General features: G+C 40.5%; 1 protein-coding gene across 1 annotated transcript in view; it reads right to left on the reverse strand.

The window, feature by feature from the left end:
- AGBL1 (AGBL carboxypeptidase 1) overlaps positions 1-20,964 on the reverse strand; it is a 733,865-nt gene that overhangs the window by 343,424 nt on the left and 369,477 nt on the right. The window contains exon 19 of the mRNA XM_055325935.1: positions 11,487-11,616. Coding sequence (XP_055181910.1) covers positions 11,487-11,616 — 130 coding nt within the window. The remainder of the gene's footprint in view (positions 1-11,486; positions 11,617-20,964) is intronic.

Genomic DNA, 20,964 nt, shown 5'->3' on the forward strand with positions numbered 1-20,964 from the left:
ATGGCATCCCAGGACACTTGGGGTGCATGGCTGGAGCCCTAAACAAACACACATGTCAAAGAAAACTAAAGGGACAGTGAGTTAGTTAATGGTCTGTCCAGTCACAATAGGAGAAAATGAAGACTAACTCTCTGGTGGCAGGTTAGAGCTGCTAAGTTATGTTGCTTTGTTGGTGGGCCATGGAAGTAAGGAAGAATCAGTGGTAACAGGACTGATTTTCAGGAGAAAGGTTATTGCAGGACACGGAGTACTGACTTGATTGAGAGCCAGAAGGCAGGTTTTTGGACAGACCAAGTATGTATGAGATGTTTAAGGACTTATGGACTTGAAATTGTTCTGTATGTTCACCTTCTTGTCCTCTCCCTCTTTCTCCTAATTGTCAATAATGGATAGCTACTACTACACTGGGGGTGAGAGTGTCTTTAAATTACATTGTAAATTCCTTGTTAGCAGAAAAGTATTTCTTAAATATTTCTTCTCTCCAATAAAATAAGAAACTATTTTTATTTTTTAAATGGAATCCTTTATTCTTGTTTCAAGTTGAAGTCTTATGAGAGAAATAAATCTGCCCAGATTCTAGACATCACTGAGCTGTGAGTGCCAGAGCTAAAATGATAAGCAGATTTGGGAGGAGGGAGTCAGTCCAATGACATGTCAAACCACATACAAGACACAGAATGAAAACACAGAAACAGTGAAAGAGCAGAGTACTTGTTCCTCAAAGAGTGGGGTAATCAAGCAGATGTATAGAGAAAAACAGAAAACAGAAAATGTGGGTGTAGAAAGAGAAAAATGAGAGATGGGAAGATAATGGTTCGGGCTTCTGGTACTTTCTAGTTCCTGTAAGATTATAGGACTTCTTTCCTTCAAAATTTACTATCTTATTGCTTGGGTTATATTGACCAAGACTCTGTTATTTCCAACAAATAAACCCCCTAGGCCAGTGTTTCTCCATCTTGTCTGTGCACTAAAATCTCCTGAGGAGATTATAAAAATATCAATGCCTGAAGCCCACCTCCAGAAATTTGTATTTAATTGGTCTGCAGTGATGCCAGAGCTGTGGGATTTTTTTTTTTTTAAGTTTTCCAGGTGATTCGAATGTGTATTGAGGGTTGAAAACCACTCCGTCCTGTCAAGAGTTTAGAGCAGTGGATCTTACATGTTACTGAGTGCTGGAATAACGTGGGAGATGTGCCACAGTACAGATTATAAACCACTCCGCAGCAATTCTGCAATTCAAGTAAGTCTGGGGTAGGCCCCGGGAATTTACATTTCTAGCAAGTCCTTGGTGATGCTGATACTTTGGACCTAAGCCCATGCTCTGGAAGTCTTTAGCCTAAAGGAACCAATAGAAATGTTGGAGGTTTAATCCTCTGCCATCATGAATTTGCCACTAACCTTTATCTATTACACCTCAGTGTCTCTCTGTGAATTAAACACCCACCATTCTTATGAAAAGTGTGCAAACAAATTAAGGCTGTGTCTTAGCAACAGATTTCTCAATAAAGCCAGAAGCTTTGCCTTCGTGGTGACAGCCGCCCCTTAAATACTGAATTCAACTGAAAAAAAGAGTTTTCTTTCTTTTTTTTTTTTTTTCTGATCCTTACAGACTCTGGAAGCTGAGATAAATGACAAAGTATAGACCTATTCACCTGTGGGAATGAGCACTGCTTAGCCCTGGGACTTCTAGTGGCCTCTGGAGATCCACAATAGAGGAGGTGCCGACATTGTCCTGGTTTTTGCTCAAATAACATTCCTAAAAATAAATGCTTGTTAATTATAAGACACATGTATTCCTCTAAATTATAGGGGGCAATTACAAGACAAATGATCAAGTTATTTCTGTTGAGGGAGCTTTTTCTTTCCTATGGGGAAGATGTAATGCTTCCTTTCAAAAAAATTCTGTGCCAGGTAAGTAGGAAGTGTGCCCAGTGATGGCACTCTAATATCCACAGACTAACCTATGGTCGTATCTTGCTTATTCACTGATTGATTCAGCAAGTATTTACTAGATATCTGCTTTGTGGCAGAAGAAATTAAAATTTTAATATAATATGGCATTGTGCTTACTAAAACAATAGTTACTTTACTGAAGATTTAGGATGCTTCAGACAATGAGCTAAAAACTTAATCTAAAGTATCTCATGATGAAGCAAGGGCTACCATTATCCCCATTTTTGCAGCCAAGAAAATGGAATTTCATATAAAATAAGTAACTCATCAAGGTATGCCCAGGTTTGCACTGCTCTTAAGTATGCAAGTAAATATTTGAACCCCAGTATGTTCAATCCAGAATACATATTTTAAAACACTTTTAAAAATTCTGTATTGCCTCTTCCAGGAGGTGTTTTGTTGGGATGATCCCATGAGTAAAAAGAAAATCATATTGCAGTGAGAGGAGGGTAGAAGTAGAGGTAAGTACAGGGTCTCTAAGAAGTCAAATAAGGGGACATATTGCATGAGTCCAGGAGCATCATTCCCACTGTGCACTCCAAATAAATGGTACTGTTGAGGATATACAATGTAGTGGTCCTAGGATTCTCTGGAGTGGTGGGGTATCTTAGGTTGAGTCCTACTGAGTGAGAGCTGTCCAAGCCAATGGAATAAGGAAGAAAGCGCCAAGAATCTGAGGAGCTGCAAGCATTTGGAATATGACTGAAGGATAAAAGGAAAGGAGAATGGACATTAATATCTTCATGTGGGCAGCAGGCAGATCAGTGATATCCTTGCACACCACTCTGGAATGTTTGGACATTTCTCCTGAAGGTGGTAAAGGAGCCATTAAAGTGTTTGAGGCAGGAGAAACAACGCGGTTAGGTTGCCAGGACAGGAATGCTAGAAGTAGACTGGAGGACTGACACCAGGCCCAAGAGATGACAAGGGCCTAGCTAATGCAGCAGAAGCATGGAGCTTAAGGAAGGACATTAAGAGACAGAAAGGATGTTGGGTGAAAGCGGTAGGAAGTAAAATCTACAGGAGTTGGAGATGAAATGGATCTAGAGGCCAAATGAGGAAGAGGTTAAAGATACCACCTGGATTTCTGGATTAAGTGAACAGGCAATATGACTCTGCTTTTCCCCAAGGCAAAGAATATAGGCAGAGATGAAGATTTGGAGGTTTCATCTCCTTAAATTGTGTTTTATTTGGGCTGGAGTGGTTAGTTCTGAACCTGCTTGCCCTGGGCTAAACTGACTCCCCTGTCTCGCTTCCTTCATCGGCAAAGTATATGGTGTTGATTGGATTACAATTTTGAAATCAGATTCTTCTGCATCTCCCCAGTACCTTTTCCAGTGAATTCTTGTCTGAGCTAAATTGCAAGGTTAATTTAATTCATTCAGTCGTCAGTTCCATCATCTCTTGCTCAACAAAGAGATGATTCGGGACCACATTACTATGCTCCTAAAATGCCCTCCTCCCCTTTCGCCTCTATTCCTTGGTCCCATTCCTGTTCCTCCATAAGCTAATTTGGCCCCTTATGCAAGAGGTTAAGCCCCATCTCAAATGCACACCCCCCACCGGTTGTTTCCCTGCTCCTCACAGCTCACCCATCCCTGATTGTGTTTACTGCTCTGCTCTGACGGATTTAAGCTGCTGTGTTTTCCATTCCTGACATCTGGGTCCTGTTCCTGCTTCCCAGCAGTGAGACCTCTGCATTATTTATGCCACTGCCACAGGAAAATGAAGGTGAGGCTGAGCCGTGAGAAGGCACATTCTGGGATATGTGATGGAAACCCAAAACAGCAATGCTTCTAATTAAACCAAGTAAGGCTCACTAAAGCCCTGGAGATTCTGACTTGCACACAATATTTTGTGGGCGGCATTCAGCCCAAGCTTCTGAGTGGAACAAACATCTCTATGAGGGAAATAATATTGATGGCATATTCAATTGTCCTCCAAGAGCCCCATTTGCAAGACCAAATTTTCCAGATTTGTTACTGGCAGTCATGCTCTCTCCTTAGTATCTCATCTGAGGGAGAGCAACATCCAGTCATGGCTGAGGTGAACCATGGGGGGCCTGGGTAGAATTTATTCCTACAACTACCTGAAAGGGGATTTTATGCGATATTCCCTTTCCTAAAGGGATACGCTTTTACTTAAACTGGGCCATTACGGGCTAAAGTTCCAACATGGCCTTAGGAAAAGCAGCCTGTACTTACAAATCAGTTGGGCCCTCTCCAATGGCTAATGTGCGGTGATTATTTCACCTGAAACTCAGCAGAAGCTTCAATAACTAACCAGCGATGAGACTGTCCAGAGCAGGACCATTTATTACATGTTATAAAATGCTGGAGGACATTTCCTGACATCCCAGTGTTATGTATTACAATGTCCTTATTTCCAAGATGGTTGAATTACATTAAGATTGCCCATGAAAATTAACACAAAACATACAGTCTAATATGTGGCTCTGTTTTGGACATAGCGCCCTTCTGATTAGTAATGATAAATTTAATATCTGCTATTTACTAGACTACCTGGTAGGTGCCAGTCACACTGCTAAGATTTGACACACATCTGCAATCAGTATAAAAGTCTGACCAGGAGGATATCATCCAAATTTTCAGAGGAAGCTCAACTTCTGCAAAGTTAAAGGATGTTAAATGGCTCGCCCATGACCACCATTAAAAAAAACAATGTTTTATCTCAGACTCTGATCCATCTGGCTCCAAAGATTTTCCACAATAAAAAAGTTTAAATCGTGGGATATACTAGTGATGAAGAGCAGTATGACAAGATTTTCAGTTAGCAAAATTAAGACTGAGCTCCTGGGCTTATCTTGAACTCTCACCTTGGCTAATTTTTACTCCCTGTCTCTGGCTGGCTTGCCCCCCGGTGAGCAATGAGCTTAACGCCCTGAGAGGACATTTGTATAGTGAGTTCTTGACAGGTTTCTCAGGAGTTAAAACTGTTCCTTTTCCCCAGTTTTAAAGGGGAGAAGCACCAACGTGGGTACCACCTTTGGCCAACGTCCCAGTGATCTGTCAGCCTGGGTAGGGCCCCTGCCATCCATCTCATTCAGTTACAGTTCCCAAGGTTCTCAAGGTATTAATCTACCATTTTGTGTGTCAGCCCCAATTGGGATAGATAAGTTATTGGGAAACCCATCTTCTTCAAAAGGTAGAGTCTAAACTAATCTTTTTGACCTATGGTGGATGTCCAGGTTGTCTAGATAAACCCAGAAGGTGGGTGCAAATGCTGACCCACCACCATGCTTACCTACTCCATGTAAGTAACTGAGGCTTGCCTCAGTTTCCTGATTTGCATTCCTATCTTCAGGGACTGTCAGTTGTCTTGGATGCCTAGGCTGGACTGTGTTTTAGAGTTGGTAACCCCCACTTTCTAGGACTAGAACGTTGAGGTGTCCAATCCCATTGGCCATGACCTTGCTGCCTTGCTCCACTCACCAACCAGCCCTCCTCAAGCATATGTATTGAGCAGATGAAGCACAGGTCCATGGTGTCTTCCTTTCAAACTTTTACCTGTGGCTCTCCCTCACAGATAACAGTCTTATGGTAAAATTAGTCCATCTGGTCCTGTCTCCACGTATTTCTTGCCTCCTCTCCATCCTACCAGCTCTAGACAGAGGCACCTTCACATTGATTTAGGCAACTACCCTCCTACTGTCCTCTGTACTCCATCTCCTAGCTTTACTCCACCTCCCTGCTCCCCCCCAAAAAAAGAAAGAAAGAAAAATAGGGAATTGGCTCAAACTTTTTTGAAAACTCTGATTGCCCCTCCCGGTGGCATATAGAAAAACCCAGATTTCCACCCTTGTGATACACACAACAGGTACATTAGAGATACTTGCAAGGGAGAAAGAGGAAAAATTATCTGCCTTTCAACATAAATTTATTCAAGACACTTTAGCAACTCACTTAGATGTAGACTACTTATGTCTATAAAAATACCTATAAAACATGGTTTCTGGTATGTTAGAGAAGCACGGTTTAAAATGTTTTCTAATAGTGTGGGAAAATTTTTAAATAAAATAATATGGAATCAAATATAAATTATTTTCACCCAGGACCTCCATGAACATTCTGTCCCCATCCCTCAACTATGGCAGTAGGATTTATTTTTTACCTATCATACCCTTACACATGAAAAAAGGAGAATTCTAGATGCAGTAACTTAGCATGAATCCTTTCTAGATGCAGTAACTTAGCATGAATCCATGAAAATCATGAAAAATAACACTTGTCCTTCTGCCACTTCTGAGGAATAAAATGGAAATAAATAGTGTGTATAGTGTATCTCCTTGCCCCGAGGACAAGGTTTTAGAAAGAGACATGCCATCCCTTCCTGCTCTCTCCTTTTGTGTCTTTTAAAAGAAACTGATTAACTAAAAACATATGCTAGAGGGACAGAATAAGACCAGGAAAATCATTTAAGTAGCTAAAAATTCTGTTCCACTGGGCCCCAGAGAAAGATAAAACCAAAATATGCCCACCCTGTCCCTTGGCAGAAGGCGGCCTAGTTTGTATAAGTTGTAAATGGAAATCCATCAGCTCTTCAAAGAGCTGTGAAATCCCTTTACCAGCACACACTCTGATAGTGAGAGCCAAGAGGAGAAGAATGGATACCTCTCCTAATTCCAAAGCCTAGATTCTTTGCAGGGGTACAATGGTCAGGCCAGCTGCAACACAACAGCCTAGAAGAGGCTGTTGGCCTAGCTTCCTGGGAGCCTGCAGAAGCCTGAGAGCTTTCCTCCCTCCCCTTAGCTGTGGCCCTGGCCCTTGTGGAGAGCTCCACAAAGAGAACATTCAGTGCCTCCTACTAGGCTGGCAGTGGTGAAGCCTGTCTGTTCTTTGGGCTTCTCTGCTTGCATGCCGGACCTTTCGGGCTGATAAATAGATCTTATACTATAGCCTTCCTAGTCTGCTATGCACTGTTCCTTGGCTTAAATTGCATGCCTGTGGGCTGGTCAGTCTCATTTGGGGCAGGTCCCCTTGTCCCCTAGTAGTATTTCAAATCCCTGTATGCTTTGATTTGTTTATCTTTAATTTTCCGTATTTAGATAAATATGTACTATAGCGACATGTACAGACCTCAAATGAATTTTTAATAAATGGGTTTTATGTAAGTGATTCTTTAATAGAGATATAGAACATTTCAAATAGCTTCAAAATTTCCCTTCTGGCCTCTATTATTAAACTCCTTTCTGAGGCAACCACTGTGCTGATTCCTTGATCTTGAACCTTACATAAGTAGAAACACAGAGTGTGTACTCTCTAGTGTCTAGCCTATGTCACTCAACATGCTTCTGAAATTCATCCATGTAGTTCATTACTGTTGGTTTTTTTTATTGTTTATTTTTTGCTGAACAGTATTCCAATGTATGAGTATGCAAATACTATATTTCTGGGCTTTGGATCCAATATTTGGAATGGATTTCCTGACCCTCTAACAAATTAGAGATAGAAAATAAGGGGTCAAGAAAATGGGAAAGACACTGTAATGTCAGTGTCACATCAAATGAGTCTATGCCACCAGTTAATAAGAAACTTCCCTTTCTTTGTTCCTTGCAACTACCCCAAGTATAGAAAACTCGCTGGTTTCACAAGGAAGAAGATCTAAGGGATCACAGACAGGCCTGTAGACCCTTTGACGAAAGAATATTTTTCTCTACTTTACTGTAATAGAAACCAAGAAAAACTCTTATTAATCCTTCAAGTGCAGCTCAAGTAGCATCTTTCATTTCTAGTTTTTCCATAACCTTGAAAGAAGATGACTCAACCCCTTATTTGTGTTCCTAAAACAACTCATAAGAACTTTTGTTACAGCTTTTACCATCTTGTACTACTTGATTTCTTTGCAGACATGACTGCACTTTCTAACAAAGTAAACTATAGACTACCCCCCAAAAAAAGGACCATATTTTTCTTTTCCAGTGATTTATACACAATTGGTGTGGAAGAATGGACACATGGATGACTGCCCAGATGGATAGGTGGATGAAAGGCTGGATGGGTAGATAGATTGGTGAATAGGTATATGATGGATAGATGGATGGTTAGATGGATAGATGAGTGAATGAAAAAGTGGATGGTTGGATGTATGGATGTACGTATGGATGGATGGATGGCTGGGTGGGTGGATGGATTGGTGAATGGGTATATGATGGATGGATTGATGGATGGAGGATAGATAGATGAAACAGTATGTAAATATTGCCATATTGCTTACAAACTGAATGATTTGTCTGGTCTATAGCAATCCTCAGCATTATCAGGATACTGTTCTCTCACTATCTCACATTCTCATTGGTTCTGGGAGTTCATATTATTCTACCCACCAATAGGCAAATGCCTGAGTATTAACTGGAACAGGTTAAATCTCCTAGCCATCAGAAAGTAGCTTCCTGATGCTTCAGTTAATATTTCCATAAGCGCTGGAGGCTGGACAAAGTCACAGTTAATCTGCAACCATGTAGGCCAAGAGGCAATCTGGACACCATGAAAAGCTTCTCCATACAGGACAAGCCTGAGCACAGAATGAGTGGCAGTGCTTCTGCTCTCAGCAGGCGGCTGGTTAAATACAGCCTCACAGGTAACTAAAAGGTGATGTTGAGCCCATTAGAGAGTTTTGTAACACTGTGAATAGCATTTAGTACTCAGCTGTTTCTCACCCACCTCTCAGATGGTCCCAGCAGGAAACAAGTCTGTAGCTGTCATGTTTACAGTTAATTAATGTTTATTTATATTTTTTAAACACGGCATTCACCTGTCACGCTTTAAAATAAATGTTCTGCTCTTCAATTAGAGGTTGTCAGGGAGGAATCCTGTTCATTATGGGTTGAATGCGTGTATATTTAAATGTATATCAAGTAAGGACCTCTTTCCCTATAAGTCTCTCTTCTTAGAGGCTAAGGATTTTTCTCAAAGAACACATTCTTTTCAGGCTTTGACCATAAGATTGGTGTTCTGCTATTCAGGCTATGAGCTTGCTTCTAGAGGGCAGACAGCATAGATTGCAGTGTCTCCTTAGGTGGAGGAAGTGGGGATTAGATGAAAGTATTGCACATTTGACCAGTGTAGAACAAGGATTCTTAAAGGAAAAGGATATTCTTTGTTCTCTTTTCAGTAAAGTATTGACTCAAACCCTGCAATTTCCAAAGAAAGGTCTGGTTCTAGGTGATTGGCTCCTGGGAGATCACCTGGACACTCTTGCAATAGTCTGCTAGATAAAAATGTCTTTCTTTTTTTACCTGGGGCCTTAGGTCATGTCAGATGGTTGATGTTGACAATGTGATCTATGGTGGGGGTCTTGGGCCTTTAAATGTCAGTTTGAACTCTACAGGGGCTGGAGACGGTAACTAAGATCAGCCATGTGGGGCACCATAACCATAATGGAGCCCCAATAAAAACACTGGACCCAAAGCTCAGATGAGCCTCCCTGTTGGCAGTACCTTTCATATTATCACACATCACTGCTGAATTAAGCACTGTCCATGCATTTCCACTGGGACCAGACACCTGGAGACCTATACCTGTTCCTCCTGGATCCTGCCCTATGCAGCCTTTATCTTTGCTGATTTTAATCTGTATCCTTCCACTGTAACAAACTATAATTATGAGCAATGCAGCTATTCTGAGTTCTGTTTGTCCTTCTAAGGAATCAGTGAAACTAAGGATTGTCTTGGGGATCCCAATATCCTCTCTCAGAGTAAATGATAAAGATAGATTAAGTTGCAGGGTGAAAAACAGGAAAGAACTGAATGCAAATACTGCCTGGTGATGTCAGGAAAACCACCTGACCCCATAATCTTTTTGAGATTTCAATAAGATTCCATACTAGATATTCATCTAATATTTCAATAGATATTCAAGGAATGTGCCACTGTTTTAATCATATATGTTCAAAAAGTGGTTAATGGTAGAGGTTATTGTTTGGCCTATCTGTGAGCTTCTGCACACTATTCTAAGTGTCTTAGGTTTGGTAAACTCTCTAAATTTAGGCATATGTCCCTCCATACTTTTGAAGAGGGTATGTTCACAGTTTGTAGTCCATAAATTATTGTTTTTATACAGTGAACTTGGCTACCATTGCTTCTGTCCTTATCTTGACCTTAGGCCTCTGGTTTCAAGTGAAGACCTTCATCAATTGATGATGAGATTACATCCTGTTATCCACCATAAATTGAAAATATCACACATTGAAAATGTATTTAATACACTTAACCTACCAAAGATCATAGCTTAGCCTTACCTACCCTACAAATGCTCAGAACACCTAATTGGGCGAAATCATCTAACACAAGGCCTATTTTATAATAAAGTTCTGAAAATCTCATATAATTTATTGAATACTATACTGGCAGTGAAAAACAGAATGGTCGTATGGGTACAGAATTGTGGTATATGTATGGGTTGTTTATCCTCTTGAATGTCTGGCTAGCTGGGAGCTATGGCTTGCTGCCACTGCCCAGTATCACAAGAGAGGAAAGTACCACATGTTGCTTGCCTAGGAAAAGATCAAAATTCAAAATTTGAAGTATGGAAGTAAAAAATTATGAAATAAAAAGTCATAAGTGGAAGTAATTGGAGTAATGTCGAGTGCTGGACTGTACATCATCTGTTTTCCTTCAATTGTACAACTGGTATAGGCTTGGGAATAAAGTACCTAGAACAGTGCCAGAATCATATTTGGAACTGAATAAGTTCTAGTTGAACATGAATATGAACATCTAAAGGATTTCTTCCAATCACTACTTTATATATATTCTTTTTTGACCAATAACTTAAAAACCAAAAAAATAAAGATGTAATAAAGATGTAGAAAATGGGATAAAATACAACATTTGCACAGCTTTTATCAATGGTTACTGAACCAATGGTTTTCCCCCATTGTGGGTTAAGTTGTGTCTCCCCCCTCCAAAAAATAAAAAATAATATATATATCAAAGCTTTAATTCTTAGCTTCTGTGAATGTGACCTGACCTTATTTGGAGACAGGTCTTCGAAAATGAAATGAAATTAAGATGAGGCCATACTCACAATGGTAGGCCCTAATTAGGTCACCCTAATCCAATGAGTGCTGTTCTTAGGAGAAGAGGGAAATCTGTACACACACACACACACACACACACACACACACACAATGGTCATATGAAGATAGAGGCAGAAATTTGAGGTTGGCTGCCACAAGCCAAGGGATACCGAGGACTCCCAGTAACAGTAGAAGTTAGGGACAGGCAATGGAGGGTTTTTCTTAGAGCCTTCAGAGACATCATGGCCTACTGACACCTTGATCTTAGATGTCTAGCTTCCAGAAAAGTTAGAGAATGTATTTCTGTTGTTTTAAGCTACCCAGTCTGTGGCATTTTGTTATGGCCGCCTTAGGAAATGAAGACATCCCCCATTAAAGCTTGTCACACATAGGTCTTTGGCTTGTATCTGGGTTTATTTCCTTGACAGAAAGTAAGCTGCCTCGTGAAAGATGGAAGGAACCAGCCAAGAATGTGGAAGCAGAAGGAAGTGACTCACCCTGGGACTTCGGCCAACTCTACTCAGGTAGTACAGGAGTCCTTTGGCATGGTAGATTGTTGGCTGGAGATGAGCACTGGGAGAGAGCCATTGTCTGTTCAAATCCTCCCCTTTCAGTGAGCATCTGTGACTGCAAGAACAAACAAGGAGCAAATAAATACTTGTTGAGATGAAAATAACATGGGAAAATAAAGCTCGACAAGACAAACAAACTAATGAATCCAACGTCCCTCTGACTTCTGCCCAGTTGGCATCAATTGCAGATGTCCAGAAAGCTGCAGATCTGTCATTTAAGCTCCCAAAGTGTTGTGATTATTCACAGCCCCAAAAAGAACTGGAAGCCATGTTTGACTTGATATTGGGTTATCACAGTTTTAAGACAAAGTTTGGGAAACGTAGTTCCCCATTATATGCATCCGCAGAGAATGAATTTGATAAATTTCTCTGGGCTCTGGGACCTTCAATTCTACAAATAATTAAGTTGAGCTCAAACTGTCATGCTGGGTGTGTTATATACACTATTTCCAGCTGGCCCAATAACTCTGCCAGGTGGATAAGTATTCCATCCCAATGAAGAGATTGAAGCTTAAAAATATTATATAAATGGCCCAAGATCGCATAAATAAGAACTGGGCTTTACATCCAGGTCTATTTTCCTCTGAAAAAGCATAAGGCTCTTTCTCCTATCACCATGCTTCCTTTCTATCCATACAGATGACAGAGAACACTTGACATTTACCCAAAGAATCAGAGTACCTTTTTCAAAGATATCATCATGGAATACTGGCGCTAGAAATGAGCTCAGCGTCATCCATCCCCTCATGTGGGAAATGGAGATGTTCACATCTGAAAGTATCAAGTTACTTTACAAAGTTGACGCAGCTGGTTGACGCAGCTGGTTAGAACAGTGCTGCCTGCAATTCAGAGGGAAGCTGAGACGCTGAGCTCTCAGGTTAAAGTCATCCAAAAAGAGATACTCAGAGATGACCAAGTACAGCCCATGCTCAGGGGAGGCCCCCAGCAGTCCTGCTAAGATGCTGTTTACTCAAGATCCCTAACAAGAGAGATGCCACCAATTGAGGGGTAGCAGTCTAGCATCCCCATCAACCTTCTGCCACCCCCACCCCACATCTCCTGTTGTCCTTACTCTAGCTTCATCAAAGAGTCACAGATCCCTCTGAGCAACTGTGTCTGCTGTCCCTTTGCCAGGACTCCCCACAGCTTCATCCCTTTCCAATTATGCAACTTTCAGGGAAAATTTTCCTGATCCCCAGGCCATTACATTCTGCTCCTATTTGTTGCAAGTTTCCAGAGGTCCCATTAATCAGAGTCCTCATAAAACCACTTTGGGTAGAGTTTTACAGCTATTTAGTTATTTTTACCTCTCTTTCCTTGGACTGTGAGCCTCCTGGGGGCAGGAACAATCACTTTATTACCATCAAAACTTTAATAACTGTCAGAATTGGTATTCATTAAATAATTTGGAATGAATAAGTGCACTAGCATTTAATTATAGAATCAGATACATTTTCTGTGCTTTTTAAAAAATCACTATTTTCAATAAATCTTGGAGATGGAAGGAAAGAGGTTCAGCCTCCCTCTTTCACCACTTTCTCATCTTCATGTTTCTGAAATTATCTTTAAATATTAGTTGCCTGCTGCTTGTCAGCCTCCTCTTACAGCTCGCTGGAAACCAAAAATCTTTAGATTAATCATTTATCCCGATCTCACCATTAAAATATTTTGACTTGAGAAATGGTAGGTTTTTTCATCTTCTTCTCTGACTTTTTTTTGTTCTTTTCTCGCTATTTTTTCCTCCCTTTCTCTTTTTAATAGCAACGACATCTAGAAATAGGGTTTATCTGTTCTGCCTGGCGACCAGGGATGGAGGTAAAATATAAAGGAGATCTTTAATATTGATAGGAACAGAAAGATGCAGGCATCCCAGACTTGCTTCAGAGCACATTTGCTGTGTTTAAATGAATTTCTTTTCTCAAATCAAGATACTTGAAGGCATATCATCCCAGAGCCTCAGGACACTAACTGCTCTGTGACTCTCCTTGCCTTGACCTGGATTCTCATCAACACTGGAGATTTGTTTGTTTTGTTTTGTTTTTTCTTGGTAACATTGAAAGTGATGAAATCAGTCAAGATCCCTAAAAGCATTTCTATTTGTATAAATGAAAATGCAAGTATTATATATGTCCAGTAGCCATCAATTCCATGTCACCTCTCTCTTTCTATATGCTCTGTGGAGACCAAGTACAGAGACAATGGGGAAAAGCTTATAGGTCACCACATAGCAAAACTATCATTCTAGATTACAAGTTTCAAAAATAGAAAAAGTGAAGTTTATGTCGCAATCAGAATAAGCCCTGAGTTTAGGTTAAGAAGACCCACTCCCAACTCTCAGTTCTGTCACCAGATATGGGATTTGGGATGCTCTTTCAGAGTTAATATTTTCACAAGCAAAAAAAAGATATAGCTATGCATAACCTGCTTCCCTGAATCATTTTGAGGATCAAATAAAATAACGTCTTCTAGAGAAATATCTATATAACTGTATTTCTACCTATGTCTCTGTTATGTCCATACCTATATCCATGTGAACATCCCCATCTATGTCTGAATGTACATCTTCATCCCTTTCTATAATGCTCAGGGATGCAGAGAAGTACTTGGACTATGTTTATTGATTCCTCTCCTCATCTTATTTTTTTTCATTATGAAGAATAATGAAGGAGCTATATGCAGGTTTATTGGAAGGGATACTTTGGTTAGGAATCCCAAACAAAAGGCTGTGATCAGTTTCAATTACCACTTGAGCAGACTTAAAGGTGAAAGCAACAAGACTAAAAAGAAAAGAATTCATCTAAGAAAAAAGTATGAGGGAATAACTATGTAAATTGGACTTTGGGATGTTAAATAGTGCAGAGGGGATTGGCAGATGGCACCTAAGATTATCTAATTACGTGGATTTGGAGAAATTGGACCCACGTAAGACTGAAGAACCTGTTAGTGTCAGGTAAATTTTGTTTTGCGGTTGGAGACAGTGATGCATTCCCTTCATACCCATAGGTTGTATGGATTTGGAAGCCCATATTTTTGTTTTGTATTCAGGGCTCTGCATGGCAATGATTTGGAGAGTATCTCTATGTATGCCTATTGCTCCAGCAGTTCCTATACCTATGCAATTGCAGATTATCACAATATGTACTACACGTAACTTGAGTGCTTTTCCTTTTAAAGCAAATCCATTTCCTTCCAATCTCCAAATCCATTTGGCATTTTGTGTTAATAATATCAGAGATTCATGCAGTCAGAGAAACTGCTGCTGTTCTTCCCAGAGATTTGTTTTAAGCATTTGAAGATGAAACGTACCCAATCTTATTATCTACTGTAGCATTTCTGAAATGACAGCTGCTCCCTCTATGTGGAGAGAATTAGCAGATGGACAGCTATGACTGGCTGGCAATAAATTCAGTGTCTCTAATTTCTGAAAAGGGGTCATCCCTCAAATAGAGTTTAAAGTCCTGCTTTGCTTATAAGAATAAAATAGTGAGCATTGCTACTTTTTTCTCCATTGAAAACTACAAACTTACATAGGAAAAAAAAAATTCTTTTTAGTTTTAATAGGTGAAGCTATTTGATCCAGCTAGTGTTTGCTGTTTTAAAGCTTTATTTCACTACAGTCTAAGAAAATGCTTATATGCACTGAGTATGCAGGATCTTGGGGGACCAACCATCTGGTTTGTCCAGGTATGTTGCAGTTTTAGCTTAAAAATCCTACATCCCAGGGAACCCTTTAGTCCCTGGTAAACCAGGGAAGTTAGGCCCCCAAAAGCTAGATCTCAGGGTGCCGAGGTGGCTCAGTTAGTTCAGTTAGTTAAGCGTCTGCCTGCAGCTCAGGTCATGATCACAGGGTCCTGGGATCGAGCCCCATTTTGTCCATCACCTGGCTCTCTGCTCAGTGGTGAGCCTGCTTCTCCCTCTCCCTCTGCTTCTGCCTGCCCCTGCTTGTGTATGCACGCTCTCTCTTTCTCTCTCTCATCCTGACTCTGTCAAATAAATAAAATATTTTTTAAAATAGTAAAATGAAATAAATAAAGGTAGACCTCAAATTCTAAAAGGTGTTCCCAAAGTAGAATGCAGGCCAGAATTTGGCCTCTTTCACATTCACTTTGAACATTTTAGGTGGGACGTATGTATCTTCCCGCCAGCCTACCTATTTTTACCTCTGACTGGTAAACCTGTGGTTTTTGGTAGGATGTATTTCTTTTCTTGGGGGAAAAAATATACAAAAAAGCCTCTGATCTCCTGAAAATAGCCAAACAAAAGCATCTCAGCTGAAACTACTAAACAATGAATCAGCAGTGCCAGTCCTAAGAGGTCACTGAATACAGGAGCAACTACATGAGACCCAGGCTTCAAAAGCCAGACAACCTAAAGGGAAATGATGTCATTAGAATTCATTTATTTAACATTAATTGCATATTTTCCTATCTGCTAAGAATAGGAATTACCCTGGCCAGCAACTGGGAAACAGGTAATATAACTAAGGGTCTTGACAAGCAGACCCTGAACTACCAGGATCCCTAAAACAAAGAAAGTCAGAGAGAGAAGGAGAAGCAAGTAACTTCCTAAAAGAGAATCCATCAAGCTTCGGTAAAATAATAAAATGATGTAAAAATCTCCCATCCATCTGTGACTGGATAAATGGAGAAATGGGGCCCATCAGACTGAATGAATGATGCCCGGCTTGATCATTTTAGTGTCCCCAGACACAGCCAGCTCTGAAGTCTAAAAAAAGCCGTGTATTTGAGATTTAGCAAACATCTTCACTATTCACTGCACATCCTAGTAACAGGAGGCAGCATGATGCAGGAGAAGAATATTTATAAAGGTAAAGAGACGCACGGAAGCTTCAGGAATAAGACGGAACAGCATGGGGTACTATTAGCCAGACATTGCACCCAGAGCTTTCTAAATACACACTGCTTGGATAGAGAAAAAGGGAAAACCAATGTCAACTTCTTCATCTGAAGACCAGGGTTGCTTGTAAAGATACAGGCCATTAGGGTTACCAAGGACAGGTTAGCATGGCCAGGGTGTGTGTGTGTGTGTGTGTGTGTATACATATATATATATATTTTTTTTGTCATGCAAAGTGCTCAGAAAGTCAACATCTAGAGATCAGGGAACGAAAGTGACCAAGCCCAGGTGTGCCTCAATACCTCTAACACCCAGCAATATATCACTAAATGGCTGACCACCCCAGAGCACATGTAGAGGAAAACTTGAAGTCTTTAAAAGATGGACCAGAAGAACTGACGTGGGTTCAAACGTCAATGTCGTTAAGCAAGTTACCAGAGTTGACACTGGATTTAGGTTAGTCCAAATCTAAACCAATTAGTCTTTATGCCCTTGTTTCTCAAAGTATGGGGACCAACCGGCAAGCTTGTTAGATATGCAGAAATGTGGGTCCCACCCCAGAATCTGCATCTTAACAAGACCCCAGAGAATCTGTGTGCACCTTAGTGTGAGAAGCAGTGTTTTCTACTATACACTGGGGAAAGGAAGAAAATTAACACTTATAAAGAAATCATGTATTTTACAAAGGACGGTATTGCTCACAATTTCAGGAACCTAAAACACATGCTATTGAGAACCTCTAGCATCTCACCTGGAGCAGCACCATCTCCAAAAGTCTGGATACACCTGCCCCTTACCCCATTTTCCCAGCTATCATATTAGTTGCTTGCATGTTTTCATTTGAACACCAACAGAGTTAAGATGAAAACGGGTTTTCTCTGGGTTATTTTGACAAGTCTGATTTCATAATACCATTCAAACACCCAATGGAACAATTCAAAAGATAACAAAGTAAGGACAAGTTCAGTTGAAATCAGGCTAGATTAGGGGTGCCTGCGTGGCTCAGTTGGTTAAGCATCTGACTCTTGGTTTCAGTTCAGTGCGGAGTCGGCTTGAGATTCTCTCCTTCTCCCTCTGCCCCTCCCCCCACTCGCTGCACACGCATGCATGCTTTCTATGTAAGTAGATAGATAGATAGATAGATAGATAGATAGATAGATAGATAGATAGATAGATAAAATCTTTAAAAGAATTTTATAAAAATGAAATCAGACCAGAGTAAGGGAGTAAGGGGTAGGCCAGCTTGGCAAATAGACTGAGCCCCCACAATATCAGTTGTTTAAATCAAAAATATATAATCAGTTAATTCACATTTCTACACAGCATTTGATCCCATATACAACTGATTCAATAAACACAGGTATCACTCCCACTGACACAGTTTATACTAAGGTTGAGGTTTCTAAAGTTTTGTCTTGAGACCAACAACTATCTGTGAAGAATTTGCCAAACACATGCAAGTCAACAATAAGATCTTAGGCTCTACCAGCAGTTCTGAGGCCAGCCAGCCAATAGTCACTTGAATTTACCTATTACTGCTGGATGACATTTTGGACCACATCATATTACTTAACAGATGTAAGTAAGAATTATTTCTTTAATTTCTGAGGTTTTTAAATCCACTAATAATCTTTGCAAAAAGTTGTCAGAATGGGAAATTATAAAAGAAAAAATTTAAAAACCAAGAACTAATGATAATCTCCATAATGTTAAAAAAGAAAAAAAAAATCCTTTGAAAAAAAATTTTAAGACTTTATTTTTTATTTATTCCTGAGAGACAGAGAGAGAGAGAGAGAGAGAGAGAGAGAGGCAGAGACACAGGCAGAGGGAGAAGCAGGCTCCATGCCAGGAGCCCGATGCAGCACACAATCCCAGGACCTCAGGATCACAACCTGAGCGGAAGGCAGATGCTCAACCACTGAGCCACGCAGGTGTCCCCTTTGAAGAAAAACTGAACACTCATTTCCTGACAAAGCAGCCAAGAAAATGAGGATGGATGGATACTGCCTACTTTACAAGTTAGAGTAAGATATAAAGTTATATTTAAAAGACAAAAGTATTGTATAAAAACATATTCATTAATTCATCAAATATTTATTATCACATCTATATGTGTCACTCTTCTCCTGAGGAATACAAAAGTTACCCAGCCCTACTAGGAATGTACAGTCTGGGGATTATCATCAAGGGGCAGCACGAGGCAGACATCCATGTACATCTTGTTCTGCTAATTTCTTAGCACCAATTCAGCACAGTGACCAGCATGTGGTAGGCAACTATTCATCATTATCTAAGGAATAAATGAAACCCAAATCCCCATTTTACTACTGTCAGAATATTTCTTCTCTGGGCAGCCAATATCTAAATTAAAACTGTGACTTTTTTCTTTTTTTTTTTTTTTTTTACTGTCAATTCAACAGATTTAATTATGGGATATTGATTTTTCCTATCATCTCTGCCTTGGCAGGGGCCTCTGTACTGCTGCTGTCTGCTTTGGATTAAAAGTCACTGTACTTTCCTTGTTAGGGAGAAACTTTTTTTTTTTTTAAGATTTTTATTTATTTATTCATGAGAGACAGAGAGAGAGAGGGAGGGAGGTAGAGACACAGGCAGAGGGAGAAGCAGGCTCCATGCAGGCAGCCTAACATGGGACTTGATCCAGGGTCTCTAGGATCACACCGTGGGCTGAAGGCCGTGCTAAACCGCTGAGCCACCCAGGCTGCCCCAGGGAGAAACCTTTGATGAAAAAATTCCATGTAAAACTCAAAACCATTAACACTGAAAAAATTAAAGTTTGTCGTTTTTTGTGTTGTGTGTGTTTTGTTTTTGTTTTTTTGTTTTTTTATAGTTTTATAAAATTGCTGTGGAAGTTTCATTCCCCTTTCCCAATGCAAGAGTTGATGAAAAAGTTTATAGCTTAGGGATGCCTGGGTGCCTCAATAGTTGAGCATCTGCCTTCCCCCTCAGGGTGTGATCCTCAGATTCCAGGATCAAATTCCTTATTGGCTCCCTAGGGGAGCTTCTCCCTCTGCCTGTGTCTCTGCCTCTCTCTCTCTCTGTGTGTCTCTCATGAATAAATAAATCAAATATTTTTTAAAAATAAGTTTATAGCTGAGACCTTCTAAAGAAGCTCAGAAATTAGGGATCTTTTGTGGACCAGGAGATTAAATAGCACTCCATGTTTCTCTTCTTGAATGGAAAGAATTCATAGCTCTTTACTTCTCTTTTTCTACGCTTCAGAGACTCATTTCACATTAAGGTCATTTTTCCTTATGGACCAGAAAGCAAGCCATGCATTTACATCTCCCCAGTGAGTTCATCAAGCCAAAAGGGATCTCTAGAGAGTAACAACTCCTTCCTTCCCTGCTAACTAGGAGGGGTAGCAAGAAAGGTGATTCTCTGTTTTCTCTAGAGGATGTCAGTGTGTTTAACTCTGGTGTATAATAAAATCCAGATGAGTCTCTTGAGGCAAGGAACACAGATGAAAAAAAATAATTTCTGCTGATTGGTCTTCATGGGTTCCTGGACCTAATTCTTACCTGGGGTGGAGGGTAGGGATGGGAGTATTTCCCCCCAGACAAAACACCAAGCATTTCTCATAAGACCAGCAAGGCATCTGAGAATTCACCTCAATTCTGACACTTCTGACACTAGCCAGAGACAGAATCAGATTCCACATGGGTTAAGGGTGACTGCCCTCACCCCCACTACAGATGCCAGCTGTGAGCCCCAGGCTTACTTGTGCTTCTGATCTACCAGTTACAAACTGGAGGTTCCAGTGACCTCCTCCTTAGGCTTGATTATTTGCTACAGGGGTTTGCAGAACTCAGAACAACACTTGTGTTTACCAGTTTATTAAGGATATGATAGACAGCCAGATGTAAGGTATGGAGAAAGGGTATGGAGATTCCATGCCCTCTCCAACACACCACCCTCTCCAGTAGCCACCTGCTCACCCACCTGGAAGCTCTGCTAACCCTTTTGGGTCTCTATGGAGGTTTAACCACAGAGTCATAATTGACTATGTCATTGACCATTAGGTGATTCAAACTTCAGCTCTTCTCCCCTTTGCTGAGGTCTGGAGAGAAGACTGAAAACTCCAACCCTCTCATCACATAGTTGGTTCTCTTGGCAACCAGTCCCTGCCACTGAATGGGGTCCACAAGTCACCTTCATTAACATAACAAGATATACAAGGATAGCCCTTATCACAGGAAATTCTCAGGGTTGTAGGAGCCAAGAACTCTAGACAAAAACCAAATACAGGGGATCCCTGGGTGGCGCAGCGGTTTGGCGCCTGCCTTTGGCCCAGGGCGCGATCCTGGAGACCCGGGATCGAATCCCACGTTGGGCTCCCAGTGCATGGAGCCTGCTTCTCCCTCTGCCTATGTCTCTGCCTCTCTCTCTCTCTCTCTCTCTCTGTGTGACTATCATAAATAAATAAAAATTAAAAAAATAAAGCCTATAAAAACCAAATACATATGAAAAAACATATTTTGGTCAACTGAATGACCAAATATGTATTCCTTGTAAATCATGACTTCTT

The sequence above is a fragment of the Nyctereutes procyonoides genome, unplaced genomic scaffold (assembly GCF_905146905.1).
Source record: "Nyctereutes procyonoides isolate TBG_1078 unplaced genomic scaffold, NYPRO_anot_genome, whole genome shotgun sequence".
Taxonomy (NCBI): domain Eukaryota; kingdom Metazoa; phylum Chordata; class Mammalia; order Carnivora; family Canidae; genus Nyctereutes; species Nyctereutes procyonoides.